The sequence below is a fragment of the Mobula hypostoma genome, chromosome 4, assembly GCF_963921235.1.
Source record: "Mobula hypostoma chromosome 4, sMobHyp1.1, whole genome shotgun sequence".
Taxonomy (NCBI): domain Eukaryota; kingdom Metazoa; phylum Chordata; class Chondrichthyes; order Myliobatiformes; family Myliobatidae; genus Mobula; species Mobula hypostoma.
The window spans coordinates 52,711,879-52,738,202 of record NC_086100.1 but is presented as its reverse complement, the minus strand read 5'-3'; the positions used below and the strand labels follow the sequence as shown (position 1 = coordinate 52,738,202).

At 40.5% G+C, this 26,324-nt stretch overlaps 1 protein-coding gene across 1 annotated transcript in view; it reads right to left on the bottom strand.

Moving 5' to 3' along the window:
* Positions 1-26,324, bottom strand: part of LOC134345938 (spermatogenesis-associated protein 16-like) — a 142,572-nt gene that overhangs the window by 99,051 nt on the left and 17,197 nt on the right. Inside the window, exons 2-3 of the mRNA XM_063047288.1 lie at positions 5,098-5,207; positions 2,236-2,866 (exon numbers count right to left, since the gene is read on the bottom strand). Coding sequence (XP_062903358.1) covers positions 2,236-2,866; positions 5,098-5,207 — 741 coding nt within the window. The remainder of the gene's footprint in view (positions 1-2,235; positions 2,867-5,097; positions 5,208-26,324) is intronic.

Below are 26,324 nucleotides of genomic sequence, written 5' to 3'. Positions count from 1 at the left end.
GAGGCTGCTAATGGCAGCGTGACACTCTGTTTCATTGTGTGACATTACACAATGGACTTTGTCCTGGCTAAAATGGCTAGATCTCTGCCCGATGCAGATTTCCTGTGTGCCCAAGGACTGTTAGTTGATCTTAAGAACTGCTGGCTTGTGGATGTCAAGGACCCTTGGGTCGTTACCCTGCTCCCCAGTAAGTTCACCACAACGATTCTGTCAAGTGCATGCACCACTGCATGTGAGCTTACTTGACTGCTGGATAATTTCCAAAACCTCACCAAGCCCACATTCTCCACTACAGTCGTAAAACATGGGGTCAAGCACCACATTTCCACTGGACCCAGGAAAGCTGACAAACGGGAGGGCTAAGTTTGCCAACATAGAAAGACTCGGAATTGTATGCCAGTTGAACAGCCCCTGGGCTTCACCCCTACATATAGTCCCTAAATCCGATGGTGGTCACTGGCCAAGTGGTGATTACCGATGCCTTAATGAGGCCATCACCCCTGCTCATTACCCAGTCCCACACATTCAAGACTTTCCAGCACACTTAGCCGGAAAGTTAATTTTTTTCCAATGTCAATCTAATTAGGAACTACCAGCTGTGCACGAACAGTTGGTCGGAGGTGTGTGTCAGCTGCTTCACCTCTTCAGCCGGCAGCTCCATCCCCCTGAAAGGAAGTATAGCACATTTCACCATGAGCTTCATGGCCTCTATCTGGCTGTCTGCCATTTTCATTTTTTTCTAGAGGGTCACCATTTCACAGCATTTGTTTACCACAAACTGTTCATGCACACGATGGACAAAATGTCAGACCCTTGGTCTGCTTGGCAGCAATGCCAACTGGCCTACATATTTGAGTTCACAACTGATATACAATATACCAAGGGGAAAAATAACGCTGCGGTTAATTGTCTCTCATAGTCAGCTGCTGAGGCCGTACACGGAGGTTGACTATGCTGGCATGGTAGCCAACCAAGTTACTGACCCAGAGGTCAGGCTTACCGAGCAGCAGTCACAGGCCTGTAGTTGCCTGACATTAAGTTTGGGGAAGCTGGGGTTTCTCTCCTGTGCAATGTCTCAACTGATCACCCTCACCCCATCGTTCCCGCAAACTGAAGACGGACTGTTTTCGACTGCGTACATGGCCTCTTGCATCCGGACTGAAAGGCCTCACAGAAACTGGTTGCACTACTTCTCCTTAACTTCTGCCATCTCCAAAAGGATCCCAACCAAGCATATCTTTCCCTCCCCCTCCCACTTTCTGCTTTCTGCAGGGATCGCTCCCTACACAATTCCCTTGTCCATTTCTTCCTCCGCACTGATCTCCTTCCTGGCACTTATTCTTGCAAGTGCAACAAGTGCTACACGTGCCCATACACCTCCTCCCTCACTACCATTCAGAGCCCTTCCAGGTGAGGTGATACTTCACCTGTAAATCTGTTGGGGTCATATACTGTGTCTGGTGCTCCCAGTGTGGCCTCCTGTATATTGGTGAGACCCAATGTAGATTGGGAGACCGCTTCGCCAAGTAACTATGCCCCATCTGCCAGAAGAAGCAGGATCTGCCAACAGCAGTCCATTTTAATTCCACTTCTCATTCCCATTCCAATATGTCAATCCATGGCCTACCTCTACTGTCGCAATGAGGCCATACTCAGGTTGGAGGAACAATACCTTATGATCCTTCTGGGTAGCCTCTCGAACTTTCAGTAATGCCCCCCACCCTTTCTCCTTTATCATTCCCCATCCCCTTTTCCCTCTCTCACCTTATCTCCTTGCCTGCTCATCACCTCCCTCTGATGCTCCTCCCCCGTTTTCATTCTTCCATGGCCTTCTGACCTCTCCTACTAGATTCCCTCTTTTCCAGCCCAGTATCTCTTTCACCAATCAACCTCCCAGCTCTTTACTTCACTTCTCCCCCTCCTGGTTTCACCTATTAGCATGTGTTTCTCCCTCCCCACCACCTTTTAACTCTACTTTGTGCTTTCGTGCTTAACTCCACTGTCAGAGTACACCCTATGAAACAATGGCAATGCAGTTTGAGAAGTACATATTTATATAAAACGAACTAAAATCCTGGCGGTGCTGTGTAAAAGACAGGGTAATGTCAATTGTAATGCTAGGAAATACTGGCATTTTCATCCTACAGTGGGACATTATTTTCCAGCTCCCACAAGCACTGAAAACAAAAGATAAAAATAATGAAATGTTAGTATTAAATAAACAGCAACAAATACCTCTAGTGCTGTTTTGAATCGTCCTGCTGCTACTGAATACTTCTTCTGGTGATAGTAAAAGCTTGCATCCTTTAAAGCTTTGGCAAGCCATTTATCCATCTGAGGTGCCAAATTTAAAGCACAGGAATTTATAGATTCTCCTGATTTGGTGACTTCACATGCTGACTGAGCACTTCTGCATTCTAGGGATTCTACAAATTCATACATTATTTGTTGTTCATCAACATAAACCAATTTCATTTCGACATCCATTACACTTTTTAAGGGTACACGACTAAGTGAGTGAATGATTGGTGGATTCTGATGTTCAACTATTTTTGGTTCTTTTTTGTTGATGGATTTTTCCTCATTTTCCAATTTTCTTTTGATCCCTAAACTGTCCAAGGTACTCTTTCTCTTTAGCTTGACTTTTCTTGTATGTGTCATCCTCTGATTCAAATAGGATTCTGGTTTATTGTTACAAGCTTTGTCATTCCCAGTAGAAGGTATTGGAAGATCCTCTTCATCATCCAAAGTATTATTCTGAGATAAATTAATAGCACCTGATTCTTCTGCAGTTTTAGTATTGAGAGTGTTCTGATTTCCATCTGAAAATTTCAGAATTGTAGAAGCCATATCCAACCATTGATACCTAAATAAAGTGTGCAAATTTTTAACAATTAGCATTTACGTAGAAATGCACACAATTTTCAATCACATAATTGCATCAGAATCTAATTAAAAATCTTTGGAGGCTACAATAACAACTTATACTAAAATATACTAAAGATGAAGAGAAATCATAAATTTAGATTGACATTTGAAAAATGGACAATGAAGGGCAAAGATGTCTGTCAATTAAGTCTTTAAACAAAACAAAAATGTGGACCTTGCCAAAATTCCTACAAAGAAAACATTAAGGAGTTTAAGCATGAAGGAGTCCAGCTCCAAATTAGCACAGGATTATGCATAACATGGAGCTCATTCATGGAAGCAGTGGCCAAACCAGTTAACACATATACAAGCCAGCCAGGATGCACTGAGTGCTGTGTAGTTCTGCAAATTCCATTATAGCATGAGTACCCACAGCTGCAACTGCAATTCAGATGGCTGAAAGCATAGCTTTGATTACTGCATAAGATAAAGGACACTTATGTCAATAGACAAATTACCACACACAGGATTTTCTTCTTCTTCTTCCTTGACTTTTTACGGCAGTTGGCATCCACATTGTTGCATTACCGCCATCTTCAGGATTTATTGTCCCTCAATGCCCATTCACTTTAAAGTCATCTTTCCAGTCCCGTCGCCCTTAAAAAACTAAACAGCCATTTCCTCCCCTGATCACTCTCCCCACATTCCAATAAACCTGTAACAGTGTCCTCTACCAGTCCTATTTTGTGTAATTGTTGTAACATTTGTTCTTTCCCGTGCAAATTTCCTGCATGAAATAAGGATATTGTTTACTGTTTCAGTCTCCTGACATAGATCGCAAAAACCTGTTGGATGATTATTTATGATGGCCAAAGTACCATTAGGGTTGCTGTGCCCAATTCTCAGTCTACTTATAATTACTTGTTCCTTCCGCTTTACTCCCCTACTTCTTCCCATATCTACTCTGTTCTGAATTGAATGTAAATGTCTTCCTTTTCTTGCTCTATCCCAATGCTGCTGCCACTGTTGATTTATCCTTCTCCACACTATGCTCTTCCCCTCTGATTTTGATAGTTTAATATTGACCTCTATAGATCCTTTTTTGACTGCTGCTTTTGCCAGCTTCTCTGCTGTCTCATTTCCCATAATAACCGAATATGCTGGAACCCACATGAATGTGATATTTTTGCCTTGTCTAGCCAGTCTTGAATTTGCAAACAGGATTTCATAAAGCAAATCCTGGTGACCACTAGCTGTACCCGCCTTAATGCTTGCAAGGGCCGATACAGAATCGCTACATATCACAATATTATTACAATCAACCTGCTCACTCCATTCTGGTGCTAACAATATGGCAAACATTTCAACTGCATATACACTCAAGCAATCAGGTGTTCTCTTGCTAATTTCCACTTGATAACTTGGCACAACAATTGCAGACCATGTTGCCCACACATGATTTTAGAAATTATAGGTGCTTAAGGCTTATGGTGTCATCTACTAATCTCAAGTATTCATCTAATAAGAAGGTAGCTGTCAATGATCAGATGGTAGACCTAATGGAAGAACAGTACTACTCAATGGCGCAACAATTAACACACAGAGGACTACCTAGGCAGGAACTGGTGAGCAATAGGCAGACTGAGGTGAGGGAGGGTGAGTGGGCAGATGGAGTCTGGTGAAGCAGGGAGTGGGGGGAGATAATGTCAGAGGATGAGAGGTGATGGTGGAGACAAAAGCAGCAGATTAAAGAATCTGATAAGAAAGGGAGGTAGAGAATGAAACCAGATACAGGAGGGTTTCAAGGCAAAAGGAGAGTAGTGGGGGGAAGGAAGGGGAAAGGAGACCAAATGGATAGAATATGTGGATAATTGGAAGATCAGGTGCTGAAGGGAAAAGCAACTGTGAAACTCTGGGGAGGGTGGGCAGGTGGGAGGTGGTGTGAAAAGAAGAGGATGTGCAAAAATGATCTGGGTAGATCAGGACGTGAGAGAAAGTAACAGAGTGCAAGTTACTCGAAGTTGTGTTGTATACTACCCAAGTGAAATATGAGGTGCTGTTCCTCTAGCTTGTATTTGGCCTCACCCTGACAGTGCAGGAGACTGAGGGCAGACAGTTGACTTGGGAATGAGGAGGGGAATTGTAATGCATTGCAACTAAGACCTCAGGATGGCTATTCAAAACAGAGTGGAGAACAAAAAAAGAACAAAGCAATTGCCCAGTCTGTACTTGACCTCACCAGTGTAGAGAGGGCTACATGGAGAACACCAAATGCAAGAGGCAAGGTTAGCAGAGGTGCACGTGAATTTATGCTTCACCTCAAAGTGCTGTTGAGATACCTGTATGGTGGAAAGAGATAAAGTATAGGGACAGTTGTTGCTCCTCCTACAGTTACAGGGAAAAGTGCCTTGGGATAGAAAAGAATGGATGAATCAGTGAGTCCTAGAGTAGCCCCTGCAGGGAGCAGAGAAGCCTGAGGAGGGAAAACATTACTGGTGCTGGGATCACACCATAGTTGGCATAAATGATCAAGAATTTTGCACTGGACACAGGGACTAGCAGGGAGCAAGGTAAGGTCCAAAGGAACTCTACCATTCTTCTAACAGGGGAGGTGGGGTGAGAGCAGGAGTGCAAGAAAAAAAGATGTCAGCGAGGGCTCCATCAACATCAAATGAGGACATTTTAGATGTTCAGCAATGCAAAGTTGCATCCTGAAAATGGGTGCAGCAGAGACAGAAAGGGATGACATTCTCAAAAGAAAAAGGGTGGGGGTGTTTGTGTCTAAGTAGTTATGCGAATCAGTCGGTAGTTTGTCTCCTAAGATGAAGACAGGAAGATCCAGAATGGGGAGTGATATGTCATAAATAAACCGTGAATCTGAGAGCGGGGTGAAGTTAATAGCAAAGTTGATAAAATTGATGAGTTCCACACTAGTAGTGGCAGCCCCAATGCAGTCATCAGTGTATTGGAGAAAGAGTTGGGGAAAGATTGCCCAGTAGGTTTGGAACAAAGACTGTTCTACATAGCCAATAAAAAGACACCCTCCTGGGGTTAATATGAGTGCCCATGGCTACACCTTTGATTTTTAGAAAGTGAGAGGAATCATAAGATAAATTGTTCAAGGTGAGAACATGTTTAGCCAGGAGGAATAGGGATACTGACTGAATCTACCTTCTAGAAAGAACTGGAGAGTCAGCCCTAAGGTCTTCGTGATGGGGAATGGTGGATTATAGTCTGAACATCCATGGTGAAGATGAGGTGGTGGGAGTCAGGGAATGGCAAGTTGGATGTCCGTTGTTCAGAAAGGAACTGGATTAGGAAGAGGGAAGTTGCAGTATAAGGAAATAAGTTCAGAGGGGCAAGTGCAGGGAGAAGGCAATCCATTTTGTGAATCTTGGGGAAGAGAAACCTTTTGATGCAATGAGATCTGTGATGATATAGAATATAGTTGATGGGGTTCCTGGTCCAGGGGTCCCTTCCCACTTACATCCAGGACACCTCACATGCTCTCTATCATTTTAACAACTTCCAATTCCCTAGCTCCCAATGCCTCATCTTTACTCAAAATGTCCAGTTGCTATACACCTCTGTTGCCCATCAGGAAAGCTTTTAGAGCCCTTTGTTTCTTTCTAGAACATGGACCCCGTCTACTAGCACCCTCCTCTACCTGGCTGAACTTGCTCTCACATTGAACAACTTCCCTATTGATTCCCCCTCACTTTCTAAAAATCAAAGACGTAGCCATAGGCACTTACATAAGCTGATCTAAATCTGCCTTTCTGTTGGCAGCATGAAGGAGTCTTTGTTTCAAACCTACTCTGCAATTTTTCCCAAGTTCTTCCTCTTGTATATCACGAATTGCATTGGTGTTGCCTCCACCAGTACAGAGCATGCCAATTTTAATCAACTTTCATATTAACTTACAGCTGGCCCTCAAATTCACTTGGATTGTTTTGTCTTTACAGACAGATTTTCCACTTACATTTACTGTTAACCCACCAACTTCCATAACTAACAAGACAACACTGCCTCCCACCTTGTCTTTAATGAGGACTTCATTCCTTTCTCTTAGTTGCTCTAACTCTGTTGCAATTGTTCTCTCAAGATGAGAATTTCCATTTCGAGATATGTGAAATATTCCATTTTTCAGGATACGTAGCCTTCCCTCCACGGTGGCTGGTAGAGCCCTCACCTACAACTCTCCCATTTCTTACACTTATTCTTTCACCATATGTTGCCACAAACAGAGAAGATATCAATCCTTGATTATTATCTGCTCCCTAACAGCCTCTGAATCAAGCACATTATTGTGAGTCATTTCCACCAGCTGCAACTCAGTCCCACCACCAGTCATATCTTCCCCTGCCATCATAAGACCACAAGACATAGAAGAAGAATTAGACCATTCAGCTCATTGCATCTGCTTCATCATTCCAAATTGGCTGATTTATTGTCCTCTCAATTCTCTCCAATACCTTTTGATACCCTTACTAATCAAGAACGTATCAACTTCTGCTTTAAATATACCCAATCACCCGCCCTCCAAGCTGACTGTGGCAAAATGGTTCACTTTATTTTCTGCAAACTCCTAAGGAGGCACTGCTGTGCTTTCTTTGTAATTGGACTTACATGCTGGACCAAGGACAGGTCCTCTGAAATAAAAACACCAAGGAATTTAAAGTTGCTGACCCTCTCTACCTTTGATCCTTCAATGAGGACTAGCACATGAACCTCTGTATTTTTTGCTCTGAAGTCAATATTCAGCTCCTTGGTCTTATGGACATTATGTAAGAGGTTGTTGTTTTGGGACCACTCAACCAGATTGTCAATCACGCTCCAATATGCTGATTTGTAACCATCTTTGATTTAGCCTTCAACAGTGAGGATGTCAGCAAATTTGAATATAACTTTGGAGCTGCACTTAGCCACACTGTCATAAGTGTAAAGCAAGTAGTGCAGGGGCTAAGCACATGGCTGATGGAGATCAGGAGAAGATGTTGTTGCCAATCCAAAATGACTGTGGTCTGCAATTGAGGAAATCGGGGATCCAATTGCACAAGGAGGTATTGAGGCCAAGGTCTAGGAGCTTATTGATTAGTTTTGAGGGGATGATGGTATTGAATACTATGCTGCAATTGATGAAGTGTATCCAGATGTCTGCACCTTTGAAGTCTGTATGTTCCAGGGTTGAGTGAAGAGCCAATCAGATGGCATCTGCTGTGGACCTGTTACTGTAGTAGGCAAATCGGGGTGGATCTAAGTCACTTCTCAGGCAGGAGTGGATGTGTTTCATCACCAGCCTCTTAAAATATTTATTCACTATGGATGAGAGAGTTTCTCCCTCTCAAACTGCAGGGTGAATTTATCATATTAAAATTACTATTTCCTCAGGGTTCCTTTACTTTAAGCTCCCTTATCATATCTGGTTCATTACACAACACCCAAATCTAGAATTGTCTTTTCCCTTGTGGACTCAACAACACACTGCTCTTAAAGGTATCTAATAGGCGTTCTTCAAATACCTTCCGTTGGGATCCAGCATCAACCCTATTTTCCCAATCTACTTGCACATTGAAATCTCATCAGATCATTACCCTTTTTACATGCCTTTTTTATATCCTTTTGTAATTTGTACCCATCATCCTGGCTACTGTTCAGAGGCCTATATATAACTCCATCACAGTCTTCTTACCTTTGCAGTTTCTAACTCTACCCACATGGATTCTACATCTTCTGATCCGATGGCACTGTAATGATTTTATTTTTTTTACCAACAAATCCATCCAATCCAGCCAATTTCTAACTGTGCTACAGGACCATCCCTTTCTACTTTCTGCAGGGTGCACTCTCTTCATTCATCCTTCCTTGTACCCTGTAAGTATGCTATGAGGAGAGAGTATTAATTGTGAGAAGAAAGACACATTGCCTATGTTCTGTTACAGACCAGATATTAGCAATGAAGAAAGCTGCTAAAGTCTGGGTATACAGAGATATCTAAAGGTATACACTTCTTGAAAAATTGAACATTCCTGCAATATTTTAGTTCTGAACAGACTTGAATGTGAATACTCTGCAATTTTAAAAAGGTACATAAATGCTTGAGTTCCATTTTGAGTAACATGAGGAAGAGAGCGAGTGAATAGGAACTGAGAACTGGCTAGGTATCTTTTTCACCTACAGTGGAAAAGACTAAACAGAACAAGTGTAATTAAAGGTTATCTAGATTAAGTCAAATTGCACCTGAGTTCTTGAAAAAATATTTACTATTTGTGTCCAGTTCTAAGTCACTTCACTGTTTAGTGTTGAAAGCTGTTAACCCTCTGTAACCTCAGAGGAGATTTTCTCGTTCATAATGACTTGTTCTGTGTGAGTGCTGATTTATTCTTGAGAATAATCAAAATGATAAACACTGATAGTTTGTTTTGGACTTAATTCAAAAAGTATGAATGTTAAATGGACTCACAACCTCAGAATGTTTCTTAAAAGTTTACAATTTTTTTGCATTCCCAACCATTATATAGATTTGAATCAATTTAACACAAAAGAGTGTTTTGGTTTGAATTTGGTTACAATTAATAAACTGCTTTTGTGCCATGTAATCTAAATTAAAATTCATGGCATAGGCAATGAGCTTAGAGCATGGATCAGCATGTGAAATTATGACATTGTATGCATTACTGAGAGCTTCAGGAGGGGCAGGACTGGCAGCTTAATGTTCCTGGGTTCCATTGTTTTAGACATGATAGAGAGGGAGGGATTAAAGGGGAAGGAGTAGCATTACTAGTCCGAGAAAATGTCGCAGCAATGCTCAGATAGGACAGATTAGATAGCTTGTGTACTGAGGCTATATGAGTGGAACTGAGGAATGAGAAAGAGATTACAGTAATGTGGTTATATAACAGACCACTTAATAGTCAGTGAGACTTAGAAAAGCAAATTTATAGATGGTGTTTGAGGTGTGCCTTGCAACAGTCATGGGTGTAGAAAGAGTAGAGCAGTAGGCGAAGCATACATCTTTGAGATGCACCAGTGTTGATTGTCAGTGAGGAGATGTTACTTCCGATCTGCAAAGACTGTGGTCCCCTGGTGAAGAAGTCAAGGATCCAGTTGCAGAGGGAGGTACAGAAGCCCAGATATTGGAGCTTGTTGATTAGAACTGAGGGTATGATTGTGTTGAACACAGAACTGTAGTCAATAAACAGGAGCCTGGTGTAAGCATTACTATTGTCCATGTGATCTAAATCCGACTGGATAGCCAGTAAGGTTGCACCCACTGTAGACCTATTGGGGCAATTGGCAAATTGCAGCAGGTCCAGGTCCTTGCTTAGGCAGGAGTTGATTCTAGCAATGACCAACCCCACAAAACACTTCATCACAGTAAACATGACTGTCACTGGATGATAGTCGTTGAGGCAGCTTCTTGGGCACTGTTATGATTGTTGCCCTTTTGAAGCAGGTGGGAACCTCTAACTGCAGCATTGAGAGATTGAAGATGTCCTTCAACACTCCCAGCAGTTGATTGGTACAGGTACACCATCAGGGCCTGATGCCTTGTGAGGGTTCACCCTCTTGAAAGGTGTTCTGACGTCAGCTTCCAAGACAAAGATCACAGGGTCAGCAGATGCTGCAGGAATTCACACAGGTGTAGTTTTGTTCTCCCTTTCAAAGCGTGCATACAAGGCATTAAGCATCACAGCCATTCAGGATGTTAAGTTTTGCTTTGTAGGAAATAATGTCCTGTACACCCTGTCAAAGCTGATGTGTATCCAATTCCATTTCTAAAATCAATCAGAATTGTTTCTTCACCCTTAAAATAGTCATCTGTAGATCGTAAGTGGATTTCTTGTATAGTTCTGGATTACCAGTCTTGAATGCAATAGATCTAACCCTCAGCAGATTACAAATCTCCTGGTTCAGACATGGTTTTTGGCTTGGGTATGTCCAGTATGTTCTTAAAGGCACACGCTCATCCTCACATGTCTTGATGAAGTCGGTGACAAATGTGCTATATTCATACAGACTCAAAGATGAATCCCTGAATATATCCAGTTCACTGAGTCAAAGCTGTCCTGTAAGTGCTCCTCTGCCTCCCTGGACCATACTTTCTTGGTCCACACCACTGGTGCTGCAGTCTTTAGTGTCTGCCTAAATAGTACACTGGAAGTAGAAGTACAGCCAGATGATCGAACTTTCCAAAGTTCAGGCGTGGGGTGGTACGGTAAACATTCCTGATGGTAGTATAACAGTGGTCAAGTGTGTTGGGTCCTCTGGTTCCACAGGTGATATATTGGTGATAGTTGTTCAGAGACGTCTTCCAGAAGGCCTTGTTGAAATCCCCTGCAATGATAGGAAAGGCATCAGGGTACACAGTTTTGTGCCTGCAGATTTTGTTGCTCAGCTCCTCCAGAGACTACCTGATGTTGGCTTGAGGTGGAATGTACACTGCTATCAGGATGATGAGAAAACTCCTTTGGCAGATGAGATGGGTGACATTTGATCGCTAGATGTTCCAGGTTGGTTGAGCAGGACTGAGATAGAACCACCACGTTTGTGCACCGTGATGAGTTAATCATAAAGCATACTCTACTTCCACTGCCTTTAAAGACTAAGCTGTCTTGTCTTTGTGGAGAACTGTGAAGCCATCAAGCTGCAGCACTGTGTCTGAAATGGTGGTTGATAGCCATGTTTTCATGAAGCAAAGTAGACAGCAGTCCCTGATGTCCCTCTGGTAGAGCAATCTTGCTCTGAGGTCTTCAATTTTATTTTCCAGAGACTGTATATTCACCAGCAGATAGTTGCGAATGGGGGTCCAAGACCTCTGTGTTTCCATCATATCTGTAGACTGGTGTGATGTCCCCGCTTCTGTCTTCTTAAAGGGAAACTGCACTCACGACCCAAGTCTGCCATCTGAAGTTTGTCGATTTTGAGTATCAATATAATTTTTAAACATCTTAAAGGTGGTGCTGCTTACTGTAGTGCCCATGCCTACGACTGTGGATTTCAGCTATAGTAGTGCAAAACAGGTACATTTGATGATTCCCATCGGAGTTGCATACTAAGCATTGCCACTTATTGGCATTATCTTGGTATATGCTCTCATCTTGCCTAGGCAACAGACTTTGATGAAGGAAAGGCAGTGGATGTTGTCTACATGGTCTTTAGCAAAGCTTTTGACAAGACCCCACATGGGAGGATGGTCAAGAAAGTTCAGTTACTTGGCATTCATGATGAGATATAAATTTGATTAGACATTGGCTTCACGGGAGAAGCCAGAGAGTGGTAGTAGACAGTTGCCTCTCTGACTGAAGGCCTGTGATTAGTGGTGTGCTACTGGGATTTGTGCTATGTCTGTTGTTGTTTGTCATCTATATCAATGATTTGGGTGGTAAATTGGATCAGCAAATTTGCAATTGACATCAAGGTTGGGTGTAGTGGACAGTGAGGAAGGCAATCAAAGCTTGCAGTGAGATCTGGACCAGCTGGAAAGATGGGCTGAAAAATGGCAGATGAAATTTAATGCAAACAAGTGTGAGCTGTTGTATTTTGGAAGGACAAAGCAGGGTAGGACTTACACAGTGAGCAGTAGGGCACTGAGGAATGTGGTAGAACAGAGAGATCAGGGAATATAGGTCCATATTTCCTTGAAAGAAGTGTTACTGGTAGGTAGCGATGTTAAGAGAGCTTGCGGCACATTGGTCTTCATGGGTCAAAGTATTGAGTACAGGAGTTGGAATGTTATGCTGAAACTGTATAACAACGTTGGTGAGGTCTACTTTGGAATATTGTGTCACCTACCTACAGGAAGGATATCAATAAGATTGAAAGAGTGCGGAGAAATTTTACAAGGACGCTGCTAGGACTTGATGACCCGAGTTATAGGGAAAGGTTGAATAAGTTAGGATTTTATTCCCTAGAGTGTAGGAGAATGAGGGGGGATTTGATGGAGGTATACAAAATTAAGAGGGGCATAGATAATGTAAATACATGCTGGCTTTTTCCACTGAGGTTGGATGAGACAACAACTACAGGTCATGAATTAGGGGTGAAAGGTGAAATGGTTAAGGGGAGTATGCGGAGGAACTTCTTCACGCAGAGGGTGGTGAAAGTGTGGGACAAGCTGGATGCAGTTGGATTTCAAAACTTAAGAGAAATTTGGATAGGTACGTGGATGAGAGAGCTATGGAGGTCAATGTTCCAGGTGCAGTTCAATGGGACGAGGCAGAATAATAGTCAGGCAAATACTAGATGAGCTGAAGGGCCTGTTTCTATACTGTAATTTTCTATGACTCTTTGGTGAGCTCATCCATCCAGTCTCCCAAATGCTTATCTGTAAGGAGGGGCTGTGCATATATCAGGCATTTGTAAACTGCGAAGGATCTATATTCACTGTCTCTGCTGCAGCAATCATATTTAGTCTATCGCCAGAGTGGCAAGTCCTAACTAGTCTGCTGTCACAGGCAATGGTTATATTCTACCTGCTGGCACCAAGAAGGGGAATATGAATTAATATTTCACAATATGCCTTGGGTATTTGATTGTCATTGTTTAATAACTATCAGTGCGTGGAAGTTATAAGATTTAAGTAGAGGCTTGGAGTAGTGGTGGACCACATGAATGTTTGGTGGACTCTTCATTAATGGAGATCACAGGTAAGGCAAGTGTCTGGGGTATAAAATCAGTGATGCATTTAGTGGAGTTGGAACTTTGAGGTTTTCCACTTACTTTAATCATATGTGCATTTATTAAAGTTTTTTTTGCACTTATTCACATCCTTACAATCTAATTCCTTACATTGTCCTCACTTGACTTCCTCCCATCATCATTTGTTTGTCACGATTTCTGGTCCCGTATTGGCAAAGAATTCACCCCTTTTATATGCACACATATTAGGTCAAGCAGGTGCATATTACTTGCAATGAAAGCAAACATTTTTTCTCCAAAATCCATACTAAGTCCCTGAATATTACCAATAAATACATAAATATAGAAATATACTTTTTGCAACTGGAGGTTTGGTAACCCGAAAGATGGCTAGTAACTTCCTTTATGAAGCAGCATTTGTAACAGATTTTGGCACAGTTTCTGATAAAAATACAATTGTGACCTGTGCATTTTGTACCCAAGCAAAGGTCACAATTATCAAATCTGAATGGGAGCACAAACTTTGCTAAAGAAAAAAAATCCTCAAAAGTACTTTTTCCATGCAATGGGAATACAGATAGAAGAAAACCAAAGCATTAGGTTTAAAAAACACTGACTAAATATTGGCCTGCTGCGTTCACCAGCAACTTTGATGTATGTTGCTTGAATTTCCAGCATCTGCAGAATTCCTGTTGTTTGGACTAAATATTGGTCATGTCTTCCTTCAGTACTAATCTGTTACCAAATAGGCAGGACACAAAAAGATAATGGGCCTTGGTTTCTTGAAATTCTGCTGAGACGTTGAATGAGAGGAGACATAATAGAAGTGTTCAAAATCATTAAGGGTATAAGTAAGGTGGATGCCAGCTGCTACTTCAAAATTAATCCATCATCAAGGACACAGGACCAAAGGTTAAAGGGCAATTTCAGACTAACATCAGAAAACATTTCTTTATACAGTGAGTTGTGGATACATGGAACCAAATACCCAGTTGTGTACTTGAGAATAGTACCTTAGAGACTTTCAAATCTAATCTTGATAGTTATTTCAACACATCATGTGAATAGGAATTTGGTAAGCTTTGTTGGGCCAAATGGCCTGTTCTTTTCAAAAACTTTCTCATGTTCTATTGGTGAGCATTTCTTTCTAGTTAAGATGCAATTTTATAGTTTATAACTGTGAAATTTGAACAAAAAAGCTTGAGATAAAAGTCGATACAGATACATGATATTTCGCTACTTAAAAAATTGGTCATTATGTCTAAACTGCAAGTTCAAATGCCAGCACTTACTGTAGATCTATACAAATGTCAATACAATTTTCAAGTTAAACGGTGAGAACTCAGGTGAACACCAAACATATTAAATCCTGTACAAAAGACTGCAGTTGCTGAAAATTTGGAGCAAACCACACAAACCGAACCACAAAAAAAATCTCCTTCTTAAACCCACCCTCCACCACCTCCAGTTTAAATTCCATGCGGAATATTTTGGAGAATCAAGAACCAACAACCAAGAACCACAAAATGCTGGAAGGTCTCAGCAGGGCAGACGGCACTTTTGGAGGGAAATGAACGATTCACCTTTCGGGTCAAGACCACTAATCAGGACGAGAAATAAAGAGGGGAGAAGCTGGTACATTGAGTTAAATAATTCAATAAAAATGGAGACTATACTTTTCTACATTATAACACAACCATGTATCACAACAGACAAATCCTTCAGTTAATTTAACATTAACTATATGTCATTTCTGTATAGTAATTTCAATTCATAAAATTGAAGCGCAGTTTTGGAGCCTACTAAACAGGGTAATGATTGTCCAGAGAGCCGACACAACAGAACAGTTCTTGAAATGACAAATGAGTTCTTAGCATTGCCTTTGTAAGTGTTGGGCATACTCACTTGTAATACTAAGAACCACGAGCCTCTCTTAAACGCACTAGTTACTGCAGCCAGATATTTGACGATGGACCCCGGCGCGTACTCCACTTCCTGCCGTGTTTGAATACAAACAGTTTGTGACGCGGAGGCCCGCGCGCTTCCCTCCAAGTCGCCGTCATGACTTCGGGCCTCAGCTAAATTGTCTGCTTTTTGCATTTGACGGACTGTCTGCACCCCACTTCCGCAGACATATTACCGATCGCTCTGACCCCCCCCCCGTGTTGACATACGACAGGAAAATGCGAGCATTAGGAATGATCCAACATATCCTGACTCAAGAAACTCCAGCTGAAGGGTCATCGACTGTCCATTTTGCTTCACAGGTACTGCCCAATCCGCAGAATACCTCCAGCAGTTTGCTTTTGATCCAAGTTATCCAGTAGGGCTGTTACTACCTGACTGGCATGAACTGCTATTTATTATGCGAACTACTGGAGAGAGGAGTTCGAATTGTCATCGTGGATTGTGAAGACGATTACATTGCCTCTCATTAGGTTGCATGCATACCCCTACCTCAGCAGAATACATTCATGATTAAATGAGTTATTGTAACTGTCAAACTTGCAACTTCCACAGATATCAAAACAAATCTGCCTGCCTGTACAACAAAATACAACCGCGCGTCACAATTCGGATCCTAGCAGAAATGTTTCTCCGGCGAGGATAATGCAGCTAATTCTGAGGAACTCCGTAACCTATATTTGAGGTATGTATGGTAGTTCTACTATTTCTCTGCGAATCTTCCTCTGCAATTCCATTTTGGTGAAAAATTGCCAAAGAACTGTATTACCTCAAATGGGTATTAAACTCCCCAAATCATACACTTAAAAGTTACCCAGAAACAAAAATACAAGTAGAACGAAGTAAAGGACTACCAAGTTACCTGTGGGCTTTATGCCAGCCATTCAGAATTACCTGAGGGCTTTATGCCTGCAGCCCAAAATTTTATGGAATTTTATGGTTGGGGAGGGAAATGGTTTCTAATTCTTATTTTTCAGATATAAGATAATGATCATACCCAATACCATGATCCCAACATACCTGAAATTGAAAACTGAATTATCAGCTTTCAGCAAACTGAAATTCAGCTACTTTACAGGACCAGAGGCAACATCTATTTCTACAACACACCCACTTTCAAGATTACAAAGATGCAGCTTTTCTCTAAAAAGTGAGCCGCTTTTCACTAAATGTCAGTTTCAAAATTAAAAGTGTGACATTTTGAAACCTGCCAGTTATGATGTTTTTTAAATCCCAGTCGTGTTTCTATAAGGGACATATCAGAATGGGAATGGGACGTGGGATAACATATCAGAATGGGAATGGGACGTGGAATACATATCAGAATAGGAATGGGACAGCCTCCTCTACTGTAAAGATGAAGCCACACTCAGGTTGGAGGAACAACAGCTTATATTCCGTCTGGGTAGCCTCCAACCTGATGGCATGAACATTGACTTCTCAAACTTCGCTAATGCCCCACCTCCCCCTCGTACCCCATCTGTTATTTATTTATTTATATACACACGTTCTTTTTCTCTCTCTCCTTTTTCTCCCTCTGTCCCTCTCACTATACCTCTTGCCCATCCTCTGGGCTTCCCCCTCCCCCTTTTCTTTCTCCCTAGGCCTCCTGTCCCATGATCCTCTCATATCCCTTTTGCCAATCAACTGTCCAGCTCTTGGCTCCATCCCTCCCCCTCCTGTCTTCTCCTATCATTTTGGATCTCCCCCTCGCCTCCCACTTTCAAATCTCTTACTAGCTCTTCTTTCAGTTAGTCCTGATGAAAGGTCTCGGCCTGAAACGTCGACTGTACCTCTTCCTAGAGATGCTGCCTGGCCTGCTGCGCTGACCAGCAACTTTGTGTGTTGCTTGAAATTCCAGCATCTGCAGATTTCCTTGTGTTTGAGAATGTGAATATTGGTTCTTTCATTCTGGTGAGAGTCATATTTCTGTGACTGGAATGTTGAATATTTCACTCTGCTCTTGGTTGTATGCAGCTGCAGTCAGTGCACCACGGCAGCGTAATGGTTAGCATGGTGCTATTACAGTTCACAGCATTGGAGACCAGAGTTCAGTTCTGGCGCTGTGTGTAAGGAGTTTGTATGTTCTCCCTATGACTATGTGGGTTTCTTCAGGCTGCTCTGGTTTCCTCCCACAGTCCAAAGATGCTTGTAGGTTAACTGGTCATTGTAAAATGCCCTGTGATTAGGCTAGGTGAGTTGCTGGGCAGCATGGTTCATTTGGGGAGATGGGCCTGTTTCACACTGGCTCTCTAAATAAATAAATAGGTAAAGGAATTTGCAAGTCATCTACAAAACATATCTTGAACTAACAGAAGCCAATCTTAATAAAAAGTATGATTTTTTTAAATGACTTATCAACTACTTCTACAATTTGGAAATATCTGGCAATCACTAGGCAGAATGATATTTTCTTTTATAAATATTAGCCATCTTGTTCCCCACAAACTCTGTTCCTTGCTCACCAAAAGATGCTCTTCATTGATCGATATTTCATGTTGAATTCAGGAGATTTGCAAAACTTCCAGCATTTCTGTCATCTCTTTGAAGACCAAAAGAACCCTGTAGAAAGTCTATCACAGAATGTTTGAAACAATGTAAAGTTGCTAATTATAGCAAAGGTGATAACAGAGTTCTTCTTTTTTCTATAAAAAGTGCATGGAAGTTTTCAAAATCCTTCCCTATTTCCCAATACACTGATCTGCAACTACATGCCATCTCTGGAAGTGTGGAAGGGACACTTCCCAAGTACACTTGGATTAATGATGAGAAAATCAATTTGAGTTTGACCTGTCTACTCAAATGGATGGCTAGGCATCAATAATAAAAATAGTGGGTTTTACTTCAATATTTTGTGATCAGTTAGTTCTTGTGATTCACCAGTTTTAAGTATTGAGAAGATGGTTGCATCAAAGAAACATAATTGTAATCTGATATCCAGAATAACCTGGTGAGGAAAACATCCAACTGCCAAAGACTATTAAAATGGAAATATTTATTATGGTTTACACAGATGAAGATAATTTCAATGCATTGGATTACCTCCAGATAAATGGCTATATATAAGCAAAACAAATAGGATCATCTGACTTGTAGAAAAAGCCCCATGATAACATATTTTTCTTTCTTTCTTTTTAAATCTTTTTATTAATTTTCCAAAATTATAAACAGAATAACAATATTGATACAGAGAAATTGGAATAATCTTATTGTTGATAAACATGTCAAAAAAGACTTCAAATAATACAGATGTAAAAGATTTCCAAACTCTTCATATAGTTAATCATAGAGAAAAAAGAAATAAAAAGAAAAAAAATAATGCAAAGAACCCCCCCAAAAAAACGAAATACTAAACCCAAAAAGAAAGCAAGTGGAACAAAACAAGGCTAGACCAGTATCTTAAATCGAATACATTCAATAATGTCGTCAACTCCGCTCCTCTTTTCATATATTTTAAGTTAATAAGAAGGATTCGGAAAAGGTCAAATTTCATCATATGAAAATGTAGAATAAATAGTTTCCAAGTCTCTAAATTTAACCGAAGGATCAAAAATGTCACTTCTAATTTTTTCTAAATTTAAACATGATATAGTTTGGGAAAACCATTGAAATGTGGTAGCAAGGTTGGTCTCCTTTCAGTTTAATAAAATGGATCTTCTGGCCACTAAAGTAACAAATGCAATCATCCGACAGGCTGAAGAGGATAAAAATCTATGTTCTGTCATTGACAAACTAAAAATTGCTGTAATAGGATGGGGTTATAAGTCAAAATGCAAAACTGTTGAAATAATATCAAAAATATCTTTCTGATAACGTATTTTTGAGGACTTTATATAATACAGGATTTAACATCTTCTCCGTGCAGATAACTGTTGCTGACCACTAATTGTGACAAGACTGTCAAATATCCAGAGTTACTCAAGTACCAAAGACATCTATCACTGCAGTCCTCTGATAGATTTTCTCAGCATGTCCATAAGTCTGTAAACAAATATTGTAAATTCTTGATTAAGTTGTGATAAGTTAGTATATCTAAATATCTCAGTCTATACATATAATAGGTACTTTAGAAGAGTGGTTATTGGTAATACACATGATTAATGCAAAAGATTAATATTACATTTATGAAATTAATTGGTCATTAGTAAATTGGGTAAAAATAGCTTTATTAGCAAGCAGATGGTGGTGATACATAGAAATAGATTTTTATTTTAAAATCATGATAATGGAACTTATTGAATTTCCTGTCTGCCTCTACTCTAGCCTCGTTGAAATTCAACCTTTTAATATATAAAATATATCCAAGGCATATGCAGTATCTTATCTGTAATTACCTGATAAATCAATGTTTATTTTGTGAAATAATTATCACACAAAGTGTGTTGATAAATGGCTTGTAGTCACTGATGTCACCAAAATGATTCAATTTAATTTTTTATAATGAGTGAATTCCAAATGTTAACATTCTTTTGTTTCTCATGAAACTGACTACCCTTCTAAAACACTAAATTGTTACTAAGCTGTTTAGGGATTCTTGATGTAAAATAGATTAAATAAATACAACAATTCCTTTTAGTTTATTGCATCACATAATGCAAGATGATGAATTTCTTCTTGCTTTCACCTTGAGTCTCTTTCATCTTTTTAATATCCATAATGCAGACACTTTCCCCCAATATACAGTGTCCATCTATAATAACTTATATCTACTATGTTTATCCAGATATCAATGTGCAATCTGAAAATCATATTACTTGTTTTTCAATAATTCACCTTTAATGTTTTTTTCTCAGTAAAGCTAACCATGCACAATTATTTTGAAAATGTGCTGACTTTTTTCTTGATTATTACAAGTTATTAAAATTTGCTTAATTTATTCTATCATTTTCAAGATTATTATTGTTTGCTCTTGAAATTCAATAACTCATATGTTATAATTTTACCTGCTTCAACCAAAGTTTTTGTCCTTTTCAACTTTTAAGTCTTTCATTAATTTTTCCCATTTTCCACAAATCCCCTCTACATTCTGCCTTGACTGTATAAAATAATGCAATATTGTTTTTGTTACAATTGGACATAGCCTCTTAAAATAACGTGGGGTCAAATTTTTCATCTTTTTCTATTGCCTGAAAATGTTCTTTATATAGATTTGAACCCAGTCTCTGAATTCCATGCAGCAACTTTCTATATCTACTTTTCTAAGATTTACTGGCATTGGTTTACTTGGGTAAGCAGCATTTCTGGTACTTGTTTGAGAAATGCCTTCGTGTATCACTATTTGATAATAAGGCATTGGGTTCCAAGTGTTTCACACGTTTATGTAAATAAAATCTCTACATATAAAAACCTTCCTACTGAGAACTGGTTTCTCAGTTTTGTCGATATACAAACCGGTTTTCCAACACCAGTTTTCTTTACGGTTATTTACCACTCTCTCTGGGAATCGCACCTTCACTTATTCCCTTTATCCATTTTAATTAAATGATCGCGTTACCGTGCGAAACTGGCAGACACTTCTAAACCATTCCACCTTGTTCTGAAGAAACGTACCACCACGAACGAGACGTTATTTCTATTATACCAAATGCTCGCCAGGTATTGATGTGATTAACAAAGAAATATTACATATTTTAAGAGAGACACAGTCCAACAACCAAAAATGTTACTTGTCTAAAACCGTGAAAAATGCTGCAATTATCAGTAAACTTTTTGTGACGTTGCTAATGTTGACGTCACCACTGACGTTGACGAAGTACCTTAATGTTCCCTATGTTCATTCTGCTACTCAAGGGGGAATTGACATATAGCCAACTCAGTTAAGTGAATTTGAACTAACGCTGGACTTGAATTAATGCAACTCAGGCGGAAAGGGTATCTTTAAGGAACATGGTTCGATTCGGCATTCTTCTTGAAATCCCATGTATGGGCTTTTAAGATTTTCTTTCTACAGCTGCAAACGTTTTAATTGAATTTGAGCATGGAGGCAGAATCAGAGAAGGAAAGATTGTATGGGCATCACAGAAAACACAGGGCGCAATTCAGAATTGAATAGCTCCAGACCGCCATTGGATTTCTTACGGCTTTCCGATGTCGATTGATGAGGGATTAATGTAAAAAGACAAGCGAAGAATACAGGGACATTAAAAACATTTATTTTAACGATAGGATATTATTTCTGGATTCTGTGGTAGCAGTGGCGATGTTTTCGAAATATGTTTGAATATTTTGAAAGGGAGGGAACATGATTACGGCTGGGGCAGAGAAGTGCCAAGCGTCGGTGGGGAAAAAATGAAAGGTGTGTGTTTCGGTTCCTGGACGTGAAACCACATTCCAGATAAAGGTCTGGACCCGAAAGGTCGAGTGCCCATTTCCCTCCACAGATACTACTTGACCCGCTGACATCCTCCACCGCTTTGTTTTTTTTTGCACCGTATTCAAAATAGTCCTCGAGGAAATCATGAAAACTTTATTTGTGGTAAGTTCCAGTGATTACAATCTTGGTTGTTTGCGACTGCCGGTTTTAACTTTACAATTTGATTCTCAGATTTAACGCTACCAGGTTTCTGAGGAAAAAGATGCAACTTTCATTTCCTAAGGCAGAAACTGGTAACCACAAATTCCAAGTGATTATTCCTAACCCATGGTTATATATACACTCACAAAAGAATGTAACACTTTCAAAATATCATGGTATTACACTGGAATATAATAGTGTACATTGCAAATATATAACATTCTGGAGGTTTCGCACCAGTGAATTATGAAAGGTTGGAATGGGTCGAATTGGAATAGGTTATTTATGAATACAGTATTCAAGAATATCTTGGCAATGCTATCTCCTGTGTGTAGAAACAGATAGTAACAATATTTCATATTTCTTAATGAACTTCTGTCTTTACCTTATTTGTATTCATTTTTTATTATCCTTTTTCGCCAATTGTAACTTCACTCTGAGAACCGCTGCTGGATCCAATGTGCGTATTTTAACCAGGAAAGATCGCTTAGGGTGGAATGAAAAGCGGGGAGTTATAGCTCAAAAAAAAAAGTGATAGCTTTGCAAAAAAAAATGACCAAAGTAATTTTTCTAGGGCTGGTTTAATAATGCGTGGGTTGCCTCGTCTTGTCCTGAAAGTGAATGCATAGATCACCATTATATAGCCATTCGGCGGTAATTGGTTTTGTATTATGAGTCCTGAACTTACTGACATTTTAAATATTACATTTATAGCATGTGGACGACAACTTAGCTGGGTTAAACTATTTGTTCCTAAAATTTGTCCGTGATTTTCTAATTACTTTTAAAACAAAAACACGTGTACAATGCAGCCAGGTTTTCGAAACATACTCATAATTGAGAGGGTTGCTGGAACGTATTGGACACCCAATTTTAAAATACTGAACGTTGTTTCCTTCAGGCGAAAATTACGAATGGTTGCCTGGCGGATTTAGGACCAGCGATAACGGGTGATTATAATAAAATCATGACTCTCAGTTATTTTCATAATCTGAACTCTAATATCGCAGAATATTAAAGAAATCTATGCTATTTCAAGGCGTGACCATCAGCGTAACGAAGAAAGTACAAGATAATCCCTGAGCCAGTAGGGTTGGTCGGTACCATCGGAGGGGAATAATGCTCATAGTGATTTTTGGCAAGGTAGACATCTCTAGAGTTAGAAAATGTGTGACAGCATTGCACCAGTGGTAGCTTTATTACCTTTTGTATGTATTCCATATTAACATCAGTACAGCAGAAAATGTTACCCCACCCCCAAAAGGTAAAAAAAAATCTCATTTGGAGAGATTTCTGGAGTTTTATCAATGTATTTTCCATATTGTATCAAATCAAAACAATCTTCAGCTTTTGTCATAGCATATAGAATTACAGTACAATAATTCAAATGTGGGGTTCCACACGGCCATAACCTGGGCCCCATTTGGTTGTAAAATGAATATATTTAATCAAAGACTGGTTTCCATACTTTGTTTTCCATACTTTCAGAACCTATTAATAATCATAATAATTTTCCAAGTCTTCTACATCTTCCACATCTTCATCTGAATTTTCCACACTCTCTGAGGTGGATGCCTGGTTCTCACAGTCTGCCAGTCTACACATGTCAGTACACCTGAGGCCATTTGCAACACACACATCTTGGGAGTGAACATTTTTTTGGACAGTTACAGGCTAGTGGATCCAGGATGGTGTCGGGTGCTGGCTGGCCTTCCATCCAGTGCGCCACCAACTGTTCAGCTTCTCCTTCTCTCTCCACCTTCCATCCTCTGCCAACAGGGCTTGGCACTTGTGGTTCCTTCTCCAAACATCTTCTCCATATACCAGCCTGGTAGTTGGCTCGCTATGCATGTTTTGTTAAGCAGTTCTTGCATGGTGGGAGTTGATGACTTTCAATTTCATCTTTTTTGACACAGAAAAGGTGATACCTGAGCTCATTGACCTTGGTGGTTGATGCTTTTGGGGCATACAGGAGACAGATAAATGCCTCCAGTTTGCCCATCAGTTCTGGGGAGAGGTCCCATTCCTGACCCAACTCTAAGGATGTGTCCTGAGTTTCCCTGTTGCTGGTCAGATGTTTTAGGGCACTTGTCTTCCCTTTGCTTGCAAAAGTGCTTACAGTGTCACATCCTGTATATGTGTGCAACCGGATGAGAGCCCTACAAACCTCTATGCCAACAGTGGCAGCAACCTTCCTGATGACTACATGCCTTGTACAGGTTCTAGTGCCACACTTCTGGAACAATGGGGCCTCAATCTTGTCACAAAATGCTAAAGACATGATAAAGACATCTGTGGCTTCTGAGTAGATCACTACAGATTGGTATCCCTCTCTTGTGGCATAGGCAGCATGGAGAAGTAGGCGGCCATCTGCTTCTTGTTGACACTGAAGAGCTGACACCTCCTCACTGTCTTGAGATGTGATTCTGTAATATTTGTCATTCACAATTGCAAACAGAATCTTCTCCTGTAGCTTTGCTCTGTACTCCGCCTTCCTCCATTCATGGACAATGAAGCTAATGAGACTATTTTTGTTACTGACTTTGGTCAGGAAGCTCCTCCACTGCCTCACCATTTGTGTGCCTGTGATACCTTGCAACTCACGACGTCTCTTCACCTTGCAGAGATCTTTCACTACTCTTGATAGAGTTCTCCTTGTTTGTGTTGAACACAACATCTATTCTGCTACTCTGACTGCCTTCCCTCAGAGCCATACCCAGAATTGTGGCAACATCTCTGAAAGTAACTTGATCACCTTTCACTCTTTGGACCAAGTTCATTCCATCAACCACTGTAGCAGAGTTTCCTGGGAGCTGCTCTTCTACTGCTACATTTTTCTGCAAGGTTGTGGCTAAAGTAGCTTTATTTGACTTTCTCAGCAATCCTTCTGGTGTGGATAGGGCCCAGGGCAATTGTCCAAGGGGATGAGAAAGGATATCCTCCATACGTAGACTTTGCCCTTGTGCAATCACTATGATGCGTTCAAACTGTCTGTTTTCAAGATGATTGACCTTTCATTTGATTTCACTTCTCTCTTCTTACACATATCACTGAATGTTTTCAGCTTGTTGGTTTTCATTGGGTCATGGAATTTCTTTGCTGGTGGGTCTTCCTCTAGTCTCTCATCCTTGAAGGTTGCATAGCATTGCTCACCAATCTCATATGCCTTCATCATGTTGGAGGCAATGTCCTTGGGGGCTGCCTGTGCCATGAAGATGCTAATGAGGTCCTGCTTCTCTGCAAATGGGTTGACCCATTCATGTACGAGGCTAACCACTGCTGAAACTGCTTCCTCATCTTTCTGGATTCTTGGCTGCTGTAGCTCCGCATGACAAAGCTCTGATTTGTTGCCTTGCACCATCTCCCTTAACCATCCCAGGAATGCACTGCTGTGCTCAGCTGTTATGTAGTAATGCTTGATAGCTCCAGCATTCAGGCTGAACCGTAATGTGCCTCCAGGAGTCTGTGCGTCTTTGTTCACTGTGGCTTCAATAGTCTGGTCCACAGGGATCTGCCCAAAGGGTTTGCTACTTGACAGCTGCACTGAGAATTGGCCTGTCTTGAAGGCCTCATACACAGAAGGATTCTTTGCTGGGAGGTTCATCATCTGAGCAAAGTAAGGGGACAGGTACCTGGCATAATTCATCTTATAGGCAAAGCACTATGGGATTATGGTTCTTATAGCATGGAGGTTACCATGCAAGCTACCACTGCTGCAATACTATCACATATTTTCTAGCACTAGGGGTGTATACCTTGCCAAAAATCACTATAAGAATTATTCCCCCCAAATGGTACCGGTGGCCCAAATTTGGGGTCCTGGCTGATAGACTAAGAAGGGACATAGCCTTTTTAATTTATTGCATTGCATAAGTAGTGTGGATGATAATCTGAATTAACACCATAAATTATTTGAGTCAAACCTTTGCCACTGAAATTTAAATGAAACAAGGCAATACAGTAACTATACCTTACAAACGATTTAGAACAGTCTGTAGATGGCAGTGTAGGTTGTAATAACTCAGTTTGGACTTCAATTCAACACACACAAACTGCGTGAGGAACTGGCAGGTTAGGCAGCATCTAGGGAGGGAAAGAAATAGATGGCCTTTCTGGCCAAGGCCGTTCATCAGGATGAAGAGACCTGGCCCAAAACTTAGACCACTTTTTTCTTACTGTGGATAATGCGTAACCTGCTGAATTCCTCCAGCATTTTGCATGTGTTGCTCAAGGTTTCCAGCATTTGCTGAACCTCTTGTGTCCCTGACATCATTTGGACATCATTTCTGTTTGGTTTAGACACACTTATGACAGGTCTGCACGAAGAATCCCCTAC